A 21,157-nucleotide genomic window follows, 5' to 3' on the forward strand; every position below is an offset into this window, starting at 1 on the left:
ATATATTGTGTTTTGAAAGGTGACGGCTTAGTAGCCACGCTGTCTTCGAAGTTATTTCGACACTCGACGAAGGTTTCCGAAATTAGTCGACAGGACGCCCGACAGGACGGTGGTGTTTCAATATGGCGGACTCATTGTAGTATCAGTACAAGTACATGTAAATAACTGGGGTCCGATTCCTGTATTTAGCCGCTAGTTAAGGTACGATTCTACGGGTCTTTCTACCTGGTACTTCTTGATACGAGTAGTGAAGAGCAATTATGATTCACCTCTCGAGAATTTTTCCACTTACATTTACAACAGCTGGCTGATTTTCTTTGAGCTCTCTTCGTAAATGTCATCAGTCAGCAGTCGGTTGTATTCTTCAAACAATTCTTGCTTCAGTTGAAGTTTATTTTGTCCTTCGTTTTCAAACGACGCCACCTGAACATAACTCTATCTAGAGCAGACCTCTCAACCTCAAAACACCGAAAATCTGGAGACTGATGCAAAAAAATCTGGAGATTTCAGTAAAAATCTGGAGATTGATCGACCCGCAGACAAAACCAAGTAAACTAAGGAAGTGTTTTTTCCTGCTTATAATTTACTTAAAACATGTGTGGACCTTAACAACACTGAAATAAACTTTATTTTCACAGCTTCATGATCAATACTCACAGCTTACATTAAGTCCAGCCAGTGTGTGAGCACTGAGCTGAACTCATTGTTCAGCATTATATATACAGTAGCTGCCTTTTTGGTTCATCAGCATTTTGAAAACATGATCGAAATGCAAGAGATTGGTTTTGATGACCTAATTTGGAACAGGTGTTCTATATACATGTATGATCATGGATGACAGTTCGTCATGGACTGTGTTTTCAGTGAACAGACGGATGAAGAACTGAACAACTTGAGATTTGTCTGTCTTGTCGTGAGACCGTGAGGTGGAACTGAAAACCGTGAGTCTCACGATTTTCGTGAGACTTGAGAGGTCTGCTAGAGTTCAGAGCGACAGGACTAAAAAGTACAGGTCACTACAATACAACAATACAAGAACCTTTATTTCACCTCGCATAAATTTATAATAGCAAAAATGCTAATATCTTTGACTAAATTAAAAGAAAAAAAAAAGATATGGAATAAGAAAATAGGGATATGAAATTACAATATGTACAATTCCGTTATGAATGCAGTAGCAACAAACAGTGAACAACTATTTACAGAAAGGAAGGCAGTCAGTATCAAATTCTAAATTACGAATAGCCAATTGCAATTTGAAAGCTGCAACTGTTGGCAATGGCCTGGTGGTGTTACGGAGGGGGTTCTACGTGTATAATTTACTTCCATAGTAAGATAGAGAGTGCAGGCCATATCTAGTAGTATCAACATGAGGGATAACAAGAGAGAATCTGTACCACTAGTATCTAGATTAATAGCCTGCGGTGGGATTCTACCCCCAACCCCAGTTTTTTGGAGGACCAACTCACAGGCTATTAGATTAATGCTGTGAGTTTTTAAACTAAACATATTAGTAATGTATTCTGCGGCCAGCCCATGAAGAGATTATTTTATGCACTAATGTAAGATAGTGTATGTGCCCATTATATAGTGATGGTTGTCCCACACAGTTAAGTAATTGCGTATAATTACTGTCATTATCATTGGAAACAAATCATAGGCTACGTTCATTAATTTTCTCCAACTTCTTTAAATCACGCTGACCACAATGGTGCCACATGACATAGCAGTAATATAAATGTGGCAACAGACAGGCATTGTATAATTTGATCTTGGTGTCAGTGTTAATTAGTTTCTTATGCCTTTGCATAACCTGTATCTAATTGCTAACTCTATGTACTATGTCCACCACATGCTCAATGAAATTGAGATTTTTATCAATAATTGTAACACCCAGCAATTTCATGCTGTGAACTAGACTAGTAACACTACATGTACTACCAAGATCGTAGGTAGGTACATGTACATCCATGGTTTTACCCAACCACATGGTGAGAAATTTATCATGGTTGACTGCTAAACCGTTACTATTAAACCACTCACAAACGATGAGGAGATCACTTTGTATGTGCCGATGGATCAAAGAGGAATCATTAACGATGGAGAAGATGTGTGAACCATCAGCATAAGCACTGACTTTAGATGACAGGCTAATGAAAAATAGGTCATTAATATTGTTAAACATCTGTTAGATGTTTAACAATAAGGGACTCAATACTGATGCTTGTGGTATTCCTCTAGTAAGAGAACACCAGTTGGAGAATTGATCACCAAGCTTAACTCTTTGAGAATGATCTGTAAGATAATTCTCCAACAATAAGCAGCTACATGTACTTCTATTAAGACCATAAGCAGATAATTTGGCTAACAGCAGATCATTAATTTTGGTATACTATCAATAATTGCTTTGGACAGATCAATTTCAATAATGGATACTAATTGGCGCTTGTCCAGGTCATGTCTGAACTCCTCCAATATTCAAAGCAAAGAAGTCTCACAGCTATAGTACTTACAATAAGCAGATAGAAATGGAGACAACTTATCAGAAAAATATGAATATAGCTGGTCGACAAGGATATGTTAAATGTGGCTAAATATAATTTAGGCTAAGTTAGACATGAACTACATGTAATGGAGTCAGCGGTTTCACCCTTTACAGTATGTGACCTGCGGGGTGGCCCTTTGGAGATTTGCAGGGCCTTTGTGTCATGTTGCCTTTCTTATGCATTGTTGCTTGTTGATCTTTGCGGATCAATTTCTTTCTGTTAGCGAATCTTTGCGGATTCTCGCCCCTTCCCATCTCTCCCGCTTCCTTGGTAATCTCTAGGTAAGTATGGGTCAGGTAAGTTGTTTCCACTGATTACTCAGTGTGATGGTGCCAGTTAGCGGCTGCGTGTGGGGTCGGTTCCCGCTTCCAGGGTTGCCATGGATACCTCCCCTTTGGCTTATGGCTTCTGCTCCCTGCTAACCTTTTAGGCACCAGTTCCCAAGCTCATCTATTTGTGATAAGTTTAATGTACATTGTTGAATGCTACCAGAACAGTAACAGGCCTGTATTTAGTCTTAGAATATTCAACGCCCTTTTTAAATACAGGTGTGATCTGCCCAAACTTCCAACACTTGGGTGTAGTATTAGTGAATATAAAATAATTCAATAGATTACTTAATAGCCAAGCTATAGAATCAATACCATCCTTGATAATTCTTATAGGAATAATTATTATCCCAGCCCATGGCTTTTTCTGAGGACAGTGAAAGGACGGTATTTTGACAATAGTAGGATTAATGAGTTAGAAAGTAAACGCATCGCTGTGATGTATGGACATGAAATCATTGATTCCACAAATTCTAGGATGATCAATAAAATTAAGACCATATTGGGATTGTCAGGTCTAGGCAAATCATTAGCAATGTTAATGAAAAGTTCATTGAAGATGTTGGCCATACGTTTCTTATCAGAAATATAAATGTACTCATTGTTCTCCAGTAATACAAAATCGTTAGCCTGTCCACCTTTGGAGTGAAATAACACTCCCAATGTCTTCCAGAAGTCCTTAGGTTTGATAGAGATATTTTATCTTGGCTTTGTGATGAATCATGATAGTAATTGACAATATCTTTTCTTCTCAGTGTTGTGCAATAATTTCTTTGTCTCTTTTATGTATTCCAATTATTGATGGTATTAGGATCAAGTTTGTATTTTTTCCATAGTCTGTTTCTGTGGTTAATGGCAGGTTGCCACTGGGGTGTCATGTATGGTATATGTACATGTCCGCCTCTAACAGGGAACACTCGATACAGGTCATTGTTTTACCCACACTGAAGCGACCCAAAACCTTCAGATTGGCTAACCTTTAATTAGGCCTAAACATTGCTTTTAGGCCTAAAGAGGCTAGACTGCGAGCAGTCTATCTTTTTGAGTGAAACCCACAGTTTTAAGCCATTTTGAAGTGTTGTTCATTTCAATGATTTAGAGCAAGAGAGAGAAAGCCTGCGTACAGCCACCCGCTGAAACAGGCTAAAGAGAGACTGCTAGCAGTCTATATTGAGGCCTACATTTAGCATTAGTAAAGTTTTGGTAACAAGTGACCTGTGAATAGTGACCTGTACTTTATGGTTACCCCTCCTGAGTTCAGAGCCTTACTGTACATGGCCAGCACTGCACATGCAAATAAGGTAGATGCTATTGTTACAGTAGCAGGAGGCACATAACAATAATTATTATTGGAGCATTTGTTAAGTTCCTCACTGGTGTGGCGAGTAGAGTGGCCTGGCCTGGTACTTAAGACAAGAGAAAAGGCCAACCAAAGTAAAAGGCAACCCAAAGGCTCCATTTTCTTTAGCTTCTATCATAACTTACATGTACGGCAGGGGTGGGCTCTACTCCAATCCCATTTCATGCACAACTTGTTTCCAGTAATACTGGTTCCCATTGTACATGTACCTACAGTACCACAAATGGATGGAAAGCTGAGTGAACTTTGGAGTGCATGAGCTGGAATTCAAACCCGGAGGGCTGAGATGCAGTCCGCAAACAATATCCACTACATTACACGTGCCACGCGCACTGTGGACACTATGTGCACTTTAACTTAGTGCAGAAGGGGCAGAGTTGCCTTTATTTTTGCGATCACATCATGATTGTAAAGACGGTCATCACAGCTGTCCAGAATTTTGTCTTGTGTTAAATCCTGAAACTCATAGAACTTTATGCTGTTTTGTACAGTAAGTCCTGAAACAGTGGCAAGCAACCAAAAAACAACAGGTCTTTTATGCCTGCAGTCATCCAGAGAATCAAAATTAGTTTCATTGTGGCAGACCATGAATGATCCCTTTGAGTGACATGTCAGTGCAGATATGTCTGTCTTAAATTAGGATGACATGTTTTCTCCTTTTTCTTTGTTATATAGTTAGCATGAGTGGGGGCTTAGCGCCAAGCAAATCAACCATTTATGTGGGGAACTTGCCTTATTCACTTACAAACAATGACCTACACAAGGTACTGTAATCATGATGATCATAGGATGGTAGAACAGTTTATTAAACTGCGGTCACAGTGCAGTTTTTAATTGTTGAAAAATTCAGCATTGTGGTCAGCATTACTTTTTTAACTTCTGCTCCAGAACATGTCATGCTGCAACTTGAGTTCTTCTCAACCATTTCAACTTCACTTTAAGTGTTGTTTCCTCTCTGAACATTAAATATCTGTAATGAAATTTTGTTGAGTTGGTATGAACAGTACATGGTAATAAGGACCCTTAGATACTGTAGAAATAATTTACTTAAGTATTATCAATTGTGCAACTATGGGAACTACTTTTCAGTTATAAGCATGAAGTTTGGGTTTGGAGATACATTTGTAATGGTTCCAACTACATATTGTATGCCCAAAACATAAAACTTTTACTGGTACTTATTTTTTGTGCTCTAATTTACATGTAGTTTAAGCATCAAAGAAATACATGTAAATGGTATTGCAACTTACAGTGCAACCTTGTTGCATGATGAGGTGATTGAAAATGTTACTGTTCTTACTGTATCTTTCACAAAAATCACCTGTAAACCTTGCATCAGTATTGTTTTACATTCTGTACAACATGTATGTGGCAGTGCTTGATTCAAATGCATGATGCATGTTTGCAATAAAATGTTAATAATATTATTCATTTGATGAAAAAGTTAATGTTTAAATGGAACTATCAGACTGACTCCATTCTCTCGAAAGCCTCTAAGTTAAAAAATTATGCACACTTAGATCACTTTTATTCCTTTTGTGATTGATCTCTTGCTTTTTGTTCTATTTACACATTTTTCATCAGTAATCAGTAATCAGAGAAGTCTGTTTGAAAAGCTTACAATGTACATTGTATCTTCTCTTTGGACCAGTTCAGGAAAGGGAAGAAGTTTCTTTTCTCAAAATATCCCAGCACTGTTGCTGACATTTTAAAAAATACCATTAAATAGTTTAATCGTTTTTTTATCAAATGAATGTACATACAGACAGTCATACAACTTACTTCTTAATAAAACACAACTTCTATAATAATCCTCTCTGTTTACTTAATATTCTTGATTCACTTGCCAGATATTTGAAAAATATGGAAAAGTTGTCAAGTAAGTTACATTGTAAAACTTTTGTTTGCTTATCATTTTTATTGTTTTGTTTAGTCCGTCATGCAAGTGTATTTTGAGTTGCTGTTTACTCCAATTGGTTGAAGATATGTTTTTAGAAGATCCAGTTCCATTCTAGTTTTCTTTAACACTGAAGACGTTGAGTCATTTCAATGTACCAGCAGAGTGGTGTTTTGTTTTATAAAATAATTAGGATAGTACGTGCACTCTCATTGGTCAATAGCTGTGTTTAGACGAGTGTATGGAAACACGGCTGTGACATCACACGAGTTTTGATTGGTTATGTAGTCAGACACGCACTTTGATTGGCTGGTAGGAAAATATGAGCGTGTATCAAGAAAATGTGTTTCAATCTAGAAGTCAGCCAAATTATGCCTGAGAAATATTTTATAAAAGCAATAGAGGACTTTTTTCCGTCTTTTCATAGCCTCATCTAAACACTTGGGGGAGTTAGAGAATTCTCCACAGTTATGCAAACCCTTGACTGCATCTCGGGTTTGCATAACTGTCTCAAATTCTCCCAATTTCCCATCCTGTTTAGATGAGGCTATGGAAACACGGGAAAACATCCTCTATTGAGGATTGAGCTGTTTGTTAAAGCAAAGACAATATTTACATGTATGTTTCCCTAAATCCAGCTGATACAAATTAATTAGGTGTAGTCATTTAGCATTCATCCTTGCCAGTCACTTTGACACCTTATTCTGACAATAATTGTATTACTGTAACATTGACTATAGCTGAGCAGACTCCTGGGATTTTCCCAAGGGTGTTGCCAAAGTTGGGAACATTTAATTACTGTAATTAGTATCAGAAACCCATAAGAGTTGAAACATGTAACACGCGTTCACAGCTTCCGAATATTCAGTGCAAACTTCAATTGGTTGAATGTTTCAGTGCTAAGTACCATATTTGGAAACCCCTCGCTCCTGTTGTTCCAAATATGGTACTTTGCAAATTGAATATTCAGAAGCTTGTTTCCCAGCACACAAGGGGCCATTACACGTTTCAACCCTTATGGGTTTCTGTTAGTATAGCACGGCATAACATGCTCACAAGCTTACTGTCCAAGGGTTAAACACTCAACTGAAAGTGTCCTCCGCTTACATTAGTTTGCTACCCATTAGCTGTGTGATGGTGACTGGGTATACTATGTAGCTCACATTGTTGCCCTGGCAACCCCTTAGTCACTACTAGGATACAGTTGCATTCTTCACAAAACTTGTCTTTCACTTGCCATAATGTTCTAATGTTGACTTAATTGCATTGCTGCCATTCTGTTATTAAATATTTGTCTTTCTTATATATTTTCTGGTATCCTGACAATGTGCCCCAGACAAGTGGCTCCCAATATCAAAAGGTAATCTATCAAAACACAGTTGAAGCAAAAGAGCAGTTGATAGCAAAAATGAATTATAGCGACTTCAACTAACCTATGATAAAAAAAAAAAAAAGAACTCGAATTGAATACTTGTGATGACGGACTACATTTTCTGCAATCATCACATACTCATTCAGTATTTTGATACAGGAGGGCTAAACGTCTTGAAATAGGGAGCTAATTGTCTGGGGCTAATATTGTTCTTGGGACAAATTGTCAGATATTCATCTTTTGCTTTCCAAAGAGTGACCATCCTCAAAGATAAAAACACACGGGAGAGTAAAGGTGTGGCCTTTGTCTTGTTCCTTGATCGCCAAACAGCACAGAAAGCAGTAGCGGCGGTCAACAGAAAACAGGTACAGTGTAAATTAAAATTAATTACAATTACAGTTTTGTCTTCGAGAAAAGTGGCTTGTTTGGTGGGGGAATTTGAGACGTAGAGTGGCAATTAAGTAATGTTATGGTCAAAACTTTTCAAAAAATTTCTTATCTCTTATTTGTTCACAAAACGTATTTCTTAGATGTTTGGCCGGACAATAAAATGCTGCATCGCAACGGACAATGGACGGGCGGCGGAGTTTATCAGAAGAAAGAATTATCCTGACAAATCATTCTGTTACGAGTGTGGGGTAAGAATTGTTTAGTAAAAAGTGTACACCGTGTACGAGCGTGGAGGCAGAGCAGTGGAAAAACTACTAGACTAACATTAAAAGAAAGATCATCCTGACTAAATTGCAATAACATTAATATTTCGCTGTCGTCGACGACGGTGACTGTGCATGATGGTCACTTGTTGCCATGCTTTCTCACATCACTGTACTCTAAGTTTTTTCTTGTGTTCTAGACTTTTTCTCAAGGATTCTTTTCACTAGTAACTGGAACATGTGCAGAAGCAAAATACTCAGACGCGTTATCCGATTGTTAATTAGTGTCCTAAGTCCTACATTGTAACATGGATTGCAAGTGAAAAACATCCTTGATCCTGAGAAATAAGTTAGCTCAGATTTTTGAGTCCTATTCGACTACAATTTTTGCGGTCATCAGAATCGGTTAAATATGCAAACGGTAGCATCGAAGTAACCACTCTCGATTGGCCTTCTCCATCCAGAACGCCTTGTTTACATGTATAGACACTGAAGTCGTCACTTACACGAGCAATTTTAACGTGATAAATGTTTGGGAAGGCGACATTAACAATAACTGAGCGAAGATATCGTTGAAGTCACCAATTGTTATTAATGTGCCAACCAGAGCCTCATTGGCTGTCGAAACAAAGGGTCTTTTGTTTCTTCCTGCCCGGCCCGACCTAAACTCAGTCAATAGGCATTTTATCATATGGGCTCTTTATACTATTCATGAGCACTCAGAAGATGAAGTTTGGACAAAATAAGTAACAACAATGTGCATAGAAAATATATCTAATTTAAATATGTTGATTGCATTTGCTTTTCTGGCTGTAAATAACTTGGATGTTTGAAAGCGACGAAATCCTCAAGAATCGCATCGCACGGAGCAGTATGTGTTCCTAGCAGGGCTGTACGGCTTTTTCCGGCCCTGCTCGCGCTAATGCTTACGGCCCTCATACGGGGATTTTCCCAACAGTTTCACAATGAAAGCGCGCGCGGGGTCGCATGGGTCATATGATGATTAATGTTTTGACCTCGGATATTGGTTCACTTAACCTCGATTAGCAGCTCATATACCGCATGACGTAATATTTAAGCTAATTGCGTCAAGTGTTGCAAGCTGGAAACTGATTGGCTTGAATTTTCAAGTGTCCAAGCGTTCGGAATTTAATGAAAATTTAATAAAACAATTATTCCACTCGCGCTCGTTGGATGTGAGACTGGTATGGCCAACTCGGCGCTACGCTCCTCGTTGGCTATTTACCATCTCCTATCCAACGCGCAGTAATGGAATGATTGTTTATTATTCCATGAGCACGCTTTGTAATATCCAATAAGTGCGAATCGAAGAATTATTTTATTACATTTTCATTAAATTGTGAACGCTTGGACACTTGGAGACGAAAGCTTAATTTCAGTGAATTATTCTGTTTGATTTTATCAGGTATATCAGCTGATAACCGAGATTCAGTGAATCAGTTAGAAAGCTAGAAACGCAATATCCGAGGTCGAATATTTAATAATTGATTATTTGTCTTCCATAAAAAAAGGTACTCTTAAATGTTCAGTAAACGAAATTGTCATCACGAAGTGTTTGCATTTGGACTGACTTCGAAACGGATAGAAATCACTATACGGAAATGGCTTACTTCTAGTTAATATTTCTTTGATACTGGAGTTGTATTGACACTGGAATTGTAACCATGAACGTTTATCAAGTTGTCAATAGACTAAAAGGAGCCAGAGTTAGCTAATATTGCATTATCTGAAAAATCTCCAGACTATGACCTTCATATACGGTATTTCCCTGATGTCTCTTTAACTAGTAATCAGAAACAATAGACCTTTTCGGCTTGTACATTTTGTTTTCCCAATACAAATCATGTGATAATACTCAGGAGGCTTGGTCTTTTGTTTTGTTCATTAAAATGAGGGCATGCAAGCATGAATATGCCTGCATGCACTCTTTTTTAATGAACAAAACAAAGGACCAAGCCTCCTGAGTATTATCACATGATCTGTATTGGGAAAACAAAATGTACAAGCCGAAAAGGTCTATTAGCATGGTGGCAGGCTAGTGCTTTTCATAAAAGCATGGACAGTTTCTCAAGTTATTCCTACTTGCCTATCCTTTTTTGGGAAGTACGGTTGCTTGATGTGATTGTGTTGCTAACTGGAAACATTTGAGTTTTCTTAAATTTTGGCGAAAGGCAAATTTTGTCACGACATTTGCCGTTTACAGTAAACCGCAATACTAAAGCTCCCTAATGTACAAGAAAGATCGTATTGGAATTGCGGCCAACAACACCAGTCACTCACTAAATATGTCTGCTTGTAAACTTGTTTAATATCACTCCATCACTCCCTGTGTCTTGTCAATGCAACCACACACACAAAGTGTGTGCAAAGAGTCCCGATGAATACACATTTGAAAAAGCTGCTAGGATCAAGGCTGCGATCATTGCTGGAAATGTCTTGAGTATAAAATGTAACGCAACTTATTGTCACCCGCTTATTTTTCCAAAAGTAAAAAAGGAATAAGGAACTTCCTTTTAATTAATACAGTTCTTTAAATTTGTAATTTATTTGTTTTCCATACAAAAGAAATGCAATTCACAGTAAAATCAAGAAAAGGTAACTGACGAACTTGGCGAGGTGACCTAAAAGAAACAGGAAAGGTTATAAGTGATTAGGCCTTGAGTTAAGTGCTAAAGGGTGATTAAAACATGACGTCGGAATCAGATGAATAGACCAAACAAGCAATTTACTTAGGTAAAGCTGCTGTGTATTAGGGTATTTTCCTTCTTTCAGAACTCGCCGGTCAGACCAGTTAGTTTGCAAAGAAATGCAACAAATTGAAGGGCCACTTGCATGAGAATCCCTCGCATTCTTCTGGAGGAGTATATATCATCCTCGAAGTGTGTTAATTTGAAGGAGTTGTAGAGTTCTCGATCTGGCCGGTCGGTTCTTTCAAATGGAGAGCTTCCTTAGTTTTCTTTTAAGGGTATTCTTAGAGGAGCATAAGGGAGTGGAGTTAATGACTTTTTTTTTTAAGTACATTTAAAAGTCTATTTAAAACAATTTGGAGCTAGCGAAAAAAACCCACAAAAATGCTAATTGTTTGTTCGGCTATAGGGTTTACAAAGTGCTTTGGAATATTAAGACACTTGAAAACAGAAGTTATCGTATGCAATATTTACTATTTAACGAATGTTGCACACCAGTGATTCGCAATATTCTAGACTTCATTGCTTTGGGTTTTTTTTGGGTAACATCAGGAATAGTATTCATGAACGCTTGCTTTTCCTGTAATGGCGTCTGTTGTGGTTTTCGATCAAAAACTTGAAGCGTAGATTACATGAACTCACACGTTTATTAGCGAAGCAACTCAACAAGCATACACTCGAATGTAAAATCGCTGACCTTTTTTAACGTGGTGGCCTGGGTTCTACCAACACGTCAACCGAAGGCCGGTTTCCACACTTGAGACGGTCAAGTCGCCTGATGATTTGCTTGTTTAATGTGAACTTAGGTCGGTCTTTTGTCGCTTTACCCCCCTGGACGACCGTCGAACATCGTCTAAGCAGACGGACAAAATCCGACCATTGTACGGCCCAAATTTTTGGCTGTCCGGTCCCGTGTCCACATAAAGGCGAGTTGTTCGCCTGCGACGACTTGTAAGTCCACACGATTTGTCCGTATCTTTTGTGAAAAAGGCCAATTTCTAACTCGTACGTCGGTTCCCTTCCTTCCCATTTAAACCTTCACAACTTGAATTAATGAATTACTTTGCACAACAGCGAGTATTGTGAGGCTAAATACTTCACCACTTTACATCCCACTGACTCAGAGTCGGTATGAAAAAAAACCTTCTCGTACCTTCCGATTCGGACGCCTTCGAGCTCACCACTCCGATTTCAACTTCGACCGTCATGTCATTTTTCATGCCGCATGTAAGGCTAACCAAGGAAAGTTATTTAAAGTGACGCTGTCTAATTGGAAAAACGGGTTGTAATTTGATCTACGATCGCGCAAGGTAGAGGAATGGGTTTGAGGTATCGAACCCATTCTTTTGTTCATGGATCAAACCATGACCACTTTTCCCGTCTTTTTAAAGCGGGAGAAAAAGTGAATTTTCAATCAAGAGGTTCTAAAAACAACACAATAAATTTGGGACGATTGAGCGGAAAAGTATGTTGAGGTGATAGACACTTAAAGCGCCAGAATTTTTTGAAGTTAGTTGTTTCAAGTTGGTAAATGCTTCTTCAGTTGCTTTGTTTTGGCATGTTGATACTGTTTTCATCAAAACGCAGCCTCTATGTACTATTCATGACTACCTGGAACGCGAAGCTCGAAACTCTGCTAAAATATAACCGGTCCTAAACGTTTTACGACAACAGACGAGGGTAAATCATTGTTGGGTGACCAAACATGATGCTGTGGCAAAACGGCAAAAAGGCGTCCATTCGTTAATTTAAGGTAATTCCCTTGAAATTGTTCTACTATCAAACTTTTTTGGAAACTTGGCATAATTAACATTCATGATATGAACATGAAAATGGGGTCACCGTGCTTGTTTACGCGTCAGCAGGCTCTTAAAATGGGGTATTTTTACTGTTTTCGCGGTAAAAATTCGAATCACCTTCATACAGAATTAAGTCTTGGTTACTTCAAAGACACAAAATTTTATTTTGAAAATAAAGCTTCTTTTATTTACATAAGTAGTACTGCTTCATTTACGCCGTCTTTGATTCCCTGGTTGTGGAAATAGTGCACTTTTTGGGGCAGTTCCGTGGTTAGCTTGAAGTCCTCGCCTTGGGTAAAATACACCCAGTACGGAACTGTTTTCCAAAAAATATTGATGTTCAACTATCAAACTTTTTTTCGTCTTCAAATATGTTCTTTATTAGACTGTTCTTAGCAAATACCTGGGAAAAAAAAATCGGGGGACACCGTGCTCGTTTGAGAGAAAAGGAGCATTTATTTCGATATCGGGTTTAGTTCGAGCGAAATCTCTTACGTTCTGTATGTGCACGTGCTCATGTGCGCGCGCCAATGACGCGAAAATCGTGCGCAGTAGGGATGCGCAATGCAATACTAAGGAATTACCTTAAACACGTATTGTTAAAAAAATGTCTGATACTCCGCGTTCTCGCAACACTCAAGAGAAAGTTCGTATCTCCAGACGGTTATGTAATGTTCTATATATTAAATAAACACCAATGAAATAGCAAACCATTTCACGTTAATCCTTTTTTGTAGTCCTAAAGTATATGCGGAACAACGGCGCGATTTAGTATGTAACCATAGCAACGGTGATCTTTTCACGGGTGAAGATATCTTTTCGCGCGAAAGCTCACCTGGTATTTCATCTAGGTTGTACCTTAGACAGTCAGGATTAAGCGTTTGGACACTCCTGTCTAGTGTCTTGATCAGGGGTGATGAAGACACGAAACAGGAGTGTCGAAACGCGTAACTCTCTAAGCTACATTGAAATTTATTCAAATTTATGAAATGTATTCAAAATATGTATGATTTTCAAACTGGTTGCAATGTGAACTGTAGCAAGTTTTGTTAGTCATTTTGCAACCAATAATAAATTGCAAGCCTTCTATGTACTCTGATACCTCTTTCTCGTAAACTAGGAAAGCGGCCATTTGAGTTATGAGTGCCCGAAGAATATGTTAGGTGAGAGGGAACCACCACCGAAAAAAGTAAAGAAACGGAAAAAGCAATTTGAAAGGTAAAGAATCAATTCCATATTTTACGTGCTGCGTTTCCATTCCAAGAGATAATATCACGCATGTCAAGAGAGATTTTTAATAGAGTTCATAGGTAATTTTCCGTTCGCTTTGGTTTTGCAGTAATTTGCTTTAGTGATTGGTTTAACCAATCGTGACATGCTCGCTCCCTTTCCTGGTGAATTTATCCGTGTTGCGCTAGGATTGGTTCATTTTGCTGCCTGCTTGTTGTGATTGGCTAAAGTAATTACTTTGCCACTTGCTTCAAACCACTCTGTATTCTAGCTAAGCATATCTATCACCGAAAGGAGATCGACTGCAGATGAAACCAACCCACTTTTTCCAAGTCTGTTCCATAGTAAATTACGCCTTTTCACTGGTTTCATATTGTCAGAAATCCTTGCCCTCTACCTCGAATTTCTTGGCATATCTTGCTTGTGCGAAGTGTCCGAAATTGTCATTTCAGTGGAAATAAGTTCTTCCGAGCCTCTCCCATTTAAAAACAAAATGCCCTGTTTTACTCATTTTATTCTGCCACCAGCTCTTTCCCCAAGTTGGAAAATACGTGCTAGACTTTCGTTTGCCAACTCGTGGGGAGTGACAAAGTCAACGTTTATGTACTGGGTGTTGAGTCAAGGGCAGGGAAGTGAGTCCATGGGGGTCGTTCCTCGAAAGTTCCGAAACTTTTCGTGCGTATTTCCAGTGTTAAAAGGCTCTTTGTATTTTCAAAAGGACTCGTTGAAACGTTTCATGTCATGAAACTTTGCAGTCGTTTCATTTTCCCAAGTCTTGAAAACGTGTTTGAACATAAAGTTGTCAGAGTAAAGAGATTTGGGTTCCACGAATTGCATTTTGAGCTCGAAAAGATTGAGGGGCGGGCCTTTCAGAAACAGGCCACAGGTCTCTCCGTGATCTACTCTCTGCGAACAGGGTGTTGATTCTCATAAGGGTAATTTTAATAATGGTAGCAATTGTGGTGGTGATTTGATAATGGCAATGATGAATCAAATCACCTCAAACAAGATTAAATCAATATTGGTTTTTGACAAGAGAAAATGAGGGGACAGAGAGGGAGGCTCCCGGTCCAGCCCTTGGGATATGTCACGTCCACGAAAGTTATTTTTAGACGAGCGGAAGTCTTTGTTCTAGCGGAAGTCTGTCTTCCGAGACGTCCGCATACAGGCCAACCTCGGTCTGATGTTTGAAAGAAAATAAATATAAAATCAGCCTTCCACGTGCGCCCCCATTTTTTCTTTTCACTAAGAACCTGTGAGCGAGGCAAGGCTGCATGCGGACGTCTCGGAAGACAGACTTCCGCTAGAACAAAGACTTCCGCTCGTCTAAAAATAAATTTCGTGGACATGACATATCCCGGCCAACGCCCTGAGCCTCTCTCTCTGTTCTCTCATTTTCTCTTGTTTTTGATGAAAGGGAAAAACCGTAGTATCCTAACAGCAGAATAGAGAAGTAAAAAACTCTACCCATATATGATGATGAGTCTGGAAATCAAGGGACCAAGGGACCTTGCCATGAATGTTATGGATAAGTTTGTAAAACGCGACCTTCGGTTTAAATCTGGGACATCTCCTATTTGCTAAAATCGTGAGTGTTCGTAAGCAATCCGCCTCCCGCACGGTAGTCTGGGAAGGCTGTGTGTTCTATTGGGAAACGTTTAAAAGACCATTTTCGGTCTTGAATTTTGTAATAGGACATGGGGCTCCCTACCTCCCCCTTTCAACATGTTTAAGATTAGGGGCTTGATCTTAAGGGAACTCCGGATCTCAAGACCGGCGGTATCACTTGTACCACAATAGAATCGGTTAAACTCCGTGGCGCTTCTGAAATTATTATTATCGCAACTCAAATGCAGCGCTTATTCTGGGGAAACGCTTGTTGAAAAGTCGTGTTTCTGAGAAGAGATTTCAACTAAAAGTTAACCATGAAACAGAAACATGTTGAAGATGGCATTCGGACGGCAAAAGTGGGCGTACATTTTTAACTGGTACAAATTAAAGTCAGGTGAAGTACATTTATTAGTAGCTTCCATCGGTGCTTTTTAGAACTAATTTACAATACTGTTTGAGGGTTTTCGGCCGGAAAGTAGGTTACGCAGTTGACAACCCCCCTGGTAAGTAAAAGATGCTCCGATCAGATCAAGGCATGGCCACAGCAGCGGAGACTAACGGCGCTTTTCGTTTGACAGAATTCACCTGCCAGAGCGGGAATTTGGAAGGACTTCAACTCCTTCAAATTAACACACCTTTAGGATAATATATACTTTTCCAGAAGAATGCGAGAGATAATCATGCACGTGTCTCCTCAAATTGTTGCACATTTTTTTTAACTGACGGGTCTGTTCGGCCAGTTCCAACAAAAGGAAAGCGCCTTTAGACACCTACTCTTTTCGAACAGTGAGTGCGCTTTAACTTCATAGTTGCGACGCTTAATCAGGTAAGTACTGAACCCTTTTCTGTTGTAGGGACGATGAGGAAGAAGAGGAGGACGAGGAGGACGGAGGTGAAGATCCTTACGAGTTCAGCTTGAGTGCTGTGATCGATGAATGCGCAAGAATGGCCTCACGTAATGAACAGACAACTCCAGCTGCGTCTTCCATTGGAGCCAGTGATAAGGTGGCTAAAAAACGGAAGATCGTGCGGAGTGCCTATTTTAGTGATGAAGAGGACGAAGACTAACGATGTAATCCGTTTTTTTTCTCTTAATCTGGATCTCTCTCAAAAAGAATTGTTTGGCTTCAAGGGAAGGATGCGAGCACAAAACTTTTCGAGCTGAGCTTTGAAAACCGTCTTGTACATGTATAGACGTGTAAAGTCATACACTTTAACAAAGGCCTTTTCCCTTAGTGACAATGGACAGCTGATGAATGACAAAACTGTTTGAGATTGAGCTTTGATAGGTGTAAAATGAGACATACACTGGTGGTATCTGTTTGAGAAGTATTGAATACTTCTCTTCGTCTGTCTATCTTTGACTTCTAAAGAGTTAATGTAAAACGATGTGAAATAATTTTGATTCCCCAAGATTAGACCAAGTTTTTCTTTTCATTTAATGTTACGGGGCGTAAACGTTTTGTTATGGCCACCTGGTTACAGTTACAGGTTAAAGCTTACTGTCGATTGTCAACTCAAGTACGGTGGCTACTAATTCAAAGGTATTTTTGCCCCGGTTTATGATTATGCGGGAAATGTAGATCTTAACAAGTGCATGGTATTGAAATCGACAAAGAAAATTGGGGATAACAACGCATTTTTCAAAGATAATTCATGAACAATATTTTATAAAAGCTTTAAAATACAAAGCCATGTATGGTATTCTTTCTCAACTGAAGCTTAATTATCTCTGAAAAATGCATGGTTACCCCCAACTTTTACTAAGATCTACTTTCTCTGCATAGTTTTAAACAGCGCATAAATATCCCTGAATTAGTAAGCATCACCGACAGGAAGTCTCGAGATGCGCAGAACCTATGCGCAATAACAATAGTAGGCACCGTCCTTAATCAAGGCTTGATTAGGGTTTTCAATGCGTTTCTGAAATTCTTGTTTCGTCCAAAGTAAATCAGTGGATTGACGCATGACGTCATCAAGGTCACAGTTGTAGCCCACGGCAAGACGAAAGAGTGCAGACGAGGATAAGCTTGCTCAAGTACTTTCACAAATAGCCATGGTGTCAGAGAGACCATAAGCAAGATTGTGATAATCCACATGTTGAGCGCCATCATCTTCTCCCGCCGCCATGCCGCTGATCTTTGTGGGCATGTAACGGAGTCGCACGAGCCTTCGTTGGGACGTCGAATCGCAACCAGCATTCTGATGTAGTTAACGATCGGCACCACGAAGAACAACAAAGCGATGGAAATAAAAAGTGGGTAGTTCTGACCAACATTGAAGATAAACGTGCAAAGAATTACGAAAAGCAGCCAAACCGTGCTAGCAAAAATAGCAATCTTTACGGCGCCTGTAAAAACATGGACAACATCCGCATTATAAATAAGCATTCCTTGCGTTGACATCTTCAGTCATTTAGTAGTGGTTTAACACGAAGACCTCACATAAAATAGTTGCTCCACCTCTTGATTTTGTTTGAATTCACCCAAGTATGACCGTCAATCTAAGATGATCGGATCAACATTCATAGCTTAAGAGCCGGGACTCGTAAAATGTTCCATTGCAAAAAATATATACTGAGAATCACCAGCCCAAAAAAACAAGAGCACAACTTTTTTAAAAAATACCTCGGCTAGATTTCTGTTATGGGCTTTTCATTGCTCTAACTTCAAAGTGCTCTTCTTAAAAAAGAGAGAGTCGTCCACTTTCGACTAACAAATAATGCGAGTTTGTTTAGGATACAACGCCTTCATATCATCCCGGTTGAATGCGTAATCTCGTCTGGAGAGGGTGTCCATGGGGTTTTACAAGGGTATCTGAGGGCAGCCAACAGAACCCCACCCCTTACCACCCAGAGTGTTTTGAAATCCACAGGATCTTACAGGTTTGGAAATAGTTTTTATCAGAAATAGTGTTATAAACAAAAGAAAGTAATAATTTCATGCCATTAATGGTCCTAATCTGGGTGGATATGGAGAAAGGGACCTTGGGAATGGACTCGAATAATTGAGCAAGGCTGGCTTTACGGCTGAGGCGAGTATATTTTTCCTATCCAATATTTCGTCAGGCATGTCGTGATTTCGTTAGGTAGTGAATTGTTTTACCGCTACAATTTCGAAGCCGTGCAGCCAGCTCTGGCTCAATTATTCGAGTCTACAATATAAATTGCTGGTTAGATCCAACAGGATCCGGTCATCTTTGCTTTGTCCAGTTGAACCGTGCATACAAAATTGTTCAAGTTCGTCATGGGAACGGAGTGCGCGCATTGGACTTAAGGATATTTTTCAAGTGCACTTTTTCAGAACAAAGCATTCAATGTCGCAGTCGTGATCGATCCACAATCTGCATGCATGATGGTCGCTGTTCTCGTGTATCAGTCTCTTGACTGGTGTATGATGGGTAATTAAAGGACCGCTTGATTCTGAGCATGCGCTGTATGCTGTACAGGAGTCGTAAACACTTACCTCCTTGGGTGGCTCGGGCAGCATATTCAAGTGGTCTGGAGATAGCATAGTGGCGATCGAAGCTGATTATTACAACGTTGACGAAGGACAGGCCAACAGATAGTGCATTAAAAAATTGGTATACATTCAAGAACAAAAGTTGATTTGAACATGAGTTGGGAGCACTTCGAAGGAAGAATCGCCACGCAATGAATGCTGGTTGAGTCAAAATTCCCGTTAGGCAATCTGCGAAAGCCAGGCTGCATAACAGGGTGTTGCTGCGTTTCTTTAACGAAGGGACCTTAATGACAGTGAGGATAATGGCCAAGTTACTAAAGAAGGCAAAAACCGCACAGGATCCATTAACGGCAGAAAGAAAAATAAAGTTGATGTAGAAAGCCGTGTCATTTCTTGCGATGTCAAGCGACTTCGGTAGCCCACAAGCTGTGCCATTTCCAGCTACACTCATTTGTTTCTCGTTGTAATGATGAGTGGTGGGAGAGCCTGAAAGGGACAAAAAAAAAAACCAAGGCCCGGTTGTTCAAAAGCCGATTAACGCTAATCCCAGATTAAAAATTAACCAGGGAATTTATTTCTCTATTCCCAAATGCTGTTCAACGCTGATATTCGGCAAAACTTTACATTAGAAGAAGTCAATCCTGAACAACAAAAATAAGCAAAAGAAACTTTCACCAAAAAGTTGAAAACATGAAACAAAAGTTAACGCTAATCCTGGATTAAGTTAACCCGCTTTCGAAAAACCGGGCCCAGGCATTTTACTTTTGAATCCCTGCCATTCATTACCTTTTGCATTCGTTTGGCAAGAATTTCCTTGTTTCTGTTTAGTAAATTTACTGGAACGATCATTCTGAAAATTCTGTCAACACGAGGCCTGCGAAAATAGCTATCTTCGCACTAAAAATGTCACACGCCACAATCGCGCCGGTAAAGAGACGCGCAAAGGATACATAAGTTCTGGAAATTATTCAATTTCGTGATTGGTGTATGCTCCTTCCATCCACCTTTCCATCTGTAGTGATTATGATGATGATGATGATGATGAGTAGTGGTAGTAGTAGTAGTGGTAGTGGTAGTGGTAGTGGTAGTGGTAGTAGTAGTGGTAGTGGTAGTGGTAGTGGTAGTAGTAGTAGTAGTAGTAATAGTAGCAGTAGTAGTGGCAGTAGTAGTGGTAGTGGTAGTGGTAGTGGTAGTGGTAGTGGTAGTGGTAGTGGTAGTGGTAGTGGTAGTGGTAGTAGTAGCAGTAGTAGTGGTAGTAGTAGTGGTAGTGTAGTGGTAGTAGTGGTAGTAGTGGTAGTGGTAGTGGTAGTGGTAGTGGTAGTAGTAGTAGTAGCAGTAATAGTAGCAGTAGTAGTGGCAGTAGTAGTGGTAGTGGTAGTGGTAGTGGTAGTGGTAGTGGTAGTGGTAGTGGTAGTGGTAGTGGTAGTAGTAGTAGTAGTAGCAGTAGTAGTGGTAGTAGTAGTGGTAGTAGTAGTGGTAGTAGTGGTAGTGGTAGTGGTAGTGGTAGTGGTAGTGGTAGTAGTAGCAGTAATAGTAGCAGTAGTAGTGGTAGTAGTAGTGGTGGTGGAAGTGGTAGTGGTAGTGGTAGTGGTAGTGGTAGTGGTAGTGGAAGTGGTAGTGGTAGTGGTAGTGGTAGTAGTAGTAGTAGTAGTAGGAGGAGGAGGAGGAGGAGGAGGAGGAGTATATAGTGGTAGTAGTAGTAGTATTATAGCAGTGAAACACCTCTGAATGCTAATTAACCATCTTAACACTAAAATTCATATAGGCCATCAAACAAACAAAAAAGAAAATCAGAACATTAATGCTCTTGAAAACTACTTAATGCAGACTACTAAATGGTTAAACATATTGAAACACGATCACAATAATGCTATCTTGATCAACAAACGAGTTAAAGGTCGTAACAGTGTTGGGTGTTTATCACCGCCTTCTGAATCCTTCCGAGAACGTGCAAATGCTTCTCTCATGCCCACCAGATCCATGGCCTCTTGTTTTGCAGGAACTGATTTGGGGGTCTCTTCCTGTTAGGATTTGATTTTCAGAAAGGCTCATTCAACTGAATTTCTGATCAGGTTACACTCTCAACGGAAGGGACGTTTATTGCTAATTGTTGTCGAGGTAAAGATCTTGGCAAAAGAGTATCTGCTACAGTGGAGTTACTTATTTCGTTGTTGTTGTTTTTTTTTTTGAC

The 21,157-nt window shown here is 39.5% G+C and overlaps 1 protein-coding gene across 1 annotated transcript; it reads left to right on the top strand.

Moving 5' to 3' along the window:
- The first annotated feature begins 63 nt into the window (after nt 1–63).
- Nucleotides 64–16,923, top strand: LOC137997054 (zinc finger CCHC-type and RNA-binding motif-containing protein 1-like). The gene is made up of 7 exons (XM_068842785.1): nt 64–201; nt 4,911–4,999; nt 6,086–6,114; nt 7,758–7,869; nt 8,035–8,142; nt 13,785–13,882; nt 16,360–16,923. The coding sequence occupies exons 2-7, from the start codon at nt 4,916–4,918 to the stop codon at nt 16,571–16,573; spliced, it is 645 nt and encodes a 214-aa protein (XP_068698886.1). The 5' UTR covers nt 64–201; nt 4,911–4,915; the 3' UTR covers nt 16,574–16,923.
- The last annotated feature ends 4,234 nt before the right edge of the window (nt 16,924–21,157 follow it).

Source organism: Montipora foliosa, chromosome 3, assembly GCF_036669935.1.
Source record: "Montipora foliosa isolate CH-2021 chromosome 3, ASM3666993v2, whole genome shotgun sequence".
Classification (NCBI taxonomy): domain Eukaryota; kingdom Metazoa; phylum Cnidaria; class Anthozoa; order Scleractinia; family Acroporidae; genus Montipora; species Montipora foliosa.

What these genes read in the sequence shown, in the direction of transcription:
- LOC137997054 (XM_068842785.1), top strand. Translation starts at nt 4,916, where the DNA reads ATGAGTGGGGGCTTAGCGCCAAGCAAATCAACCATTTATGTGGGGAAC. An exon ending in CGGCGGTCAACAGAAAACAG is followed by an intron (nt 7,870 to 8,034) that starts GTACAGTGTAAA and finishes CGTATTTCTTAG; the next exon opens with ATGTTTGGCCGGACAATAAA. An exon ending in CATTCTGTTACGAGTGTGGG is followed by an intron (nt 8,143 to 13,784) that starts GTAAGAATTGTT and finishes CTCGTAAACTAG; the next exon opens with GAAAGCGGCCATTTGAGTTA.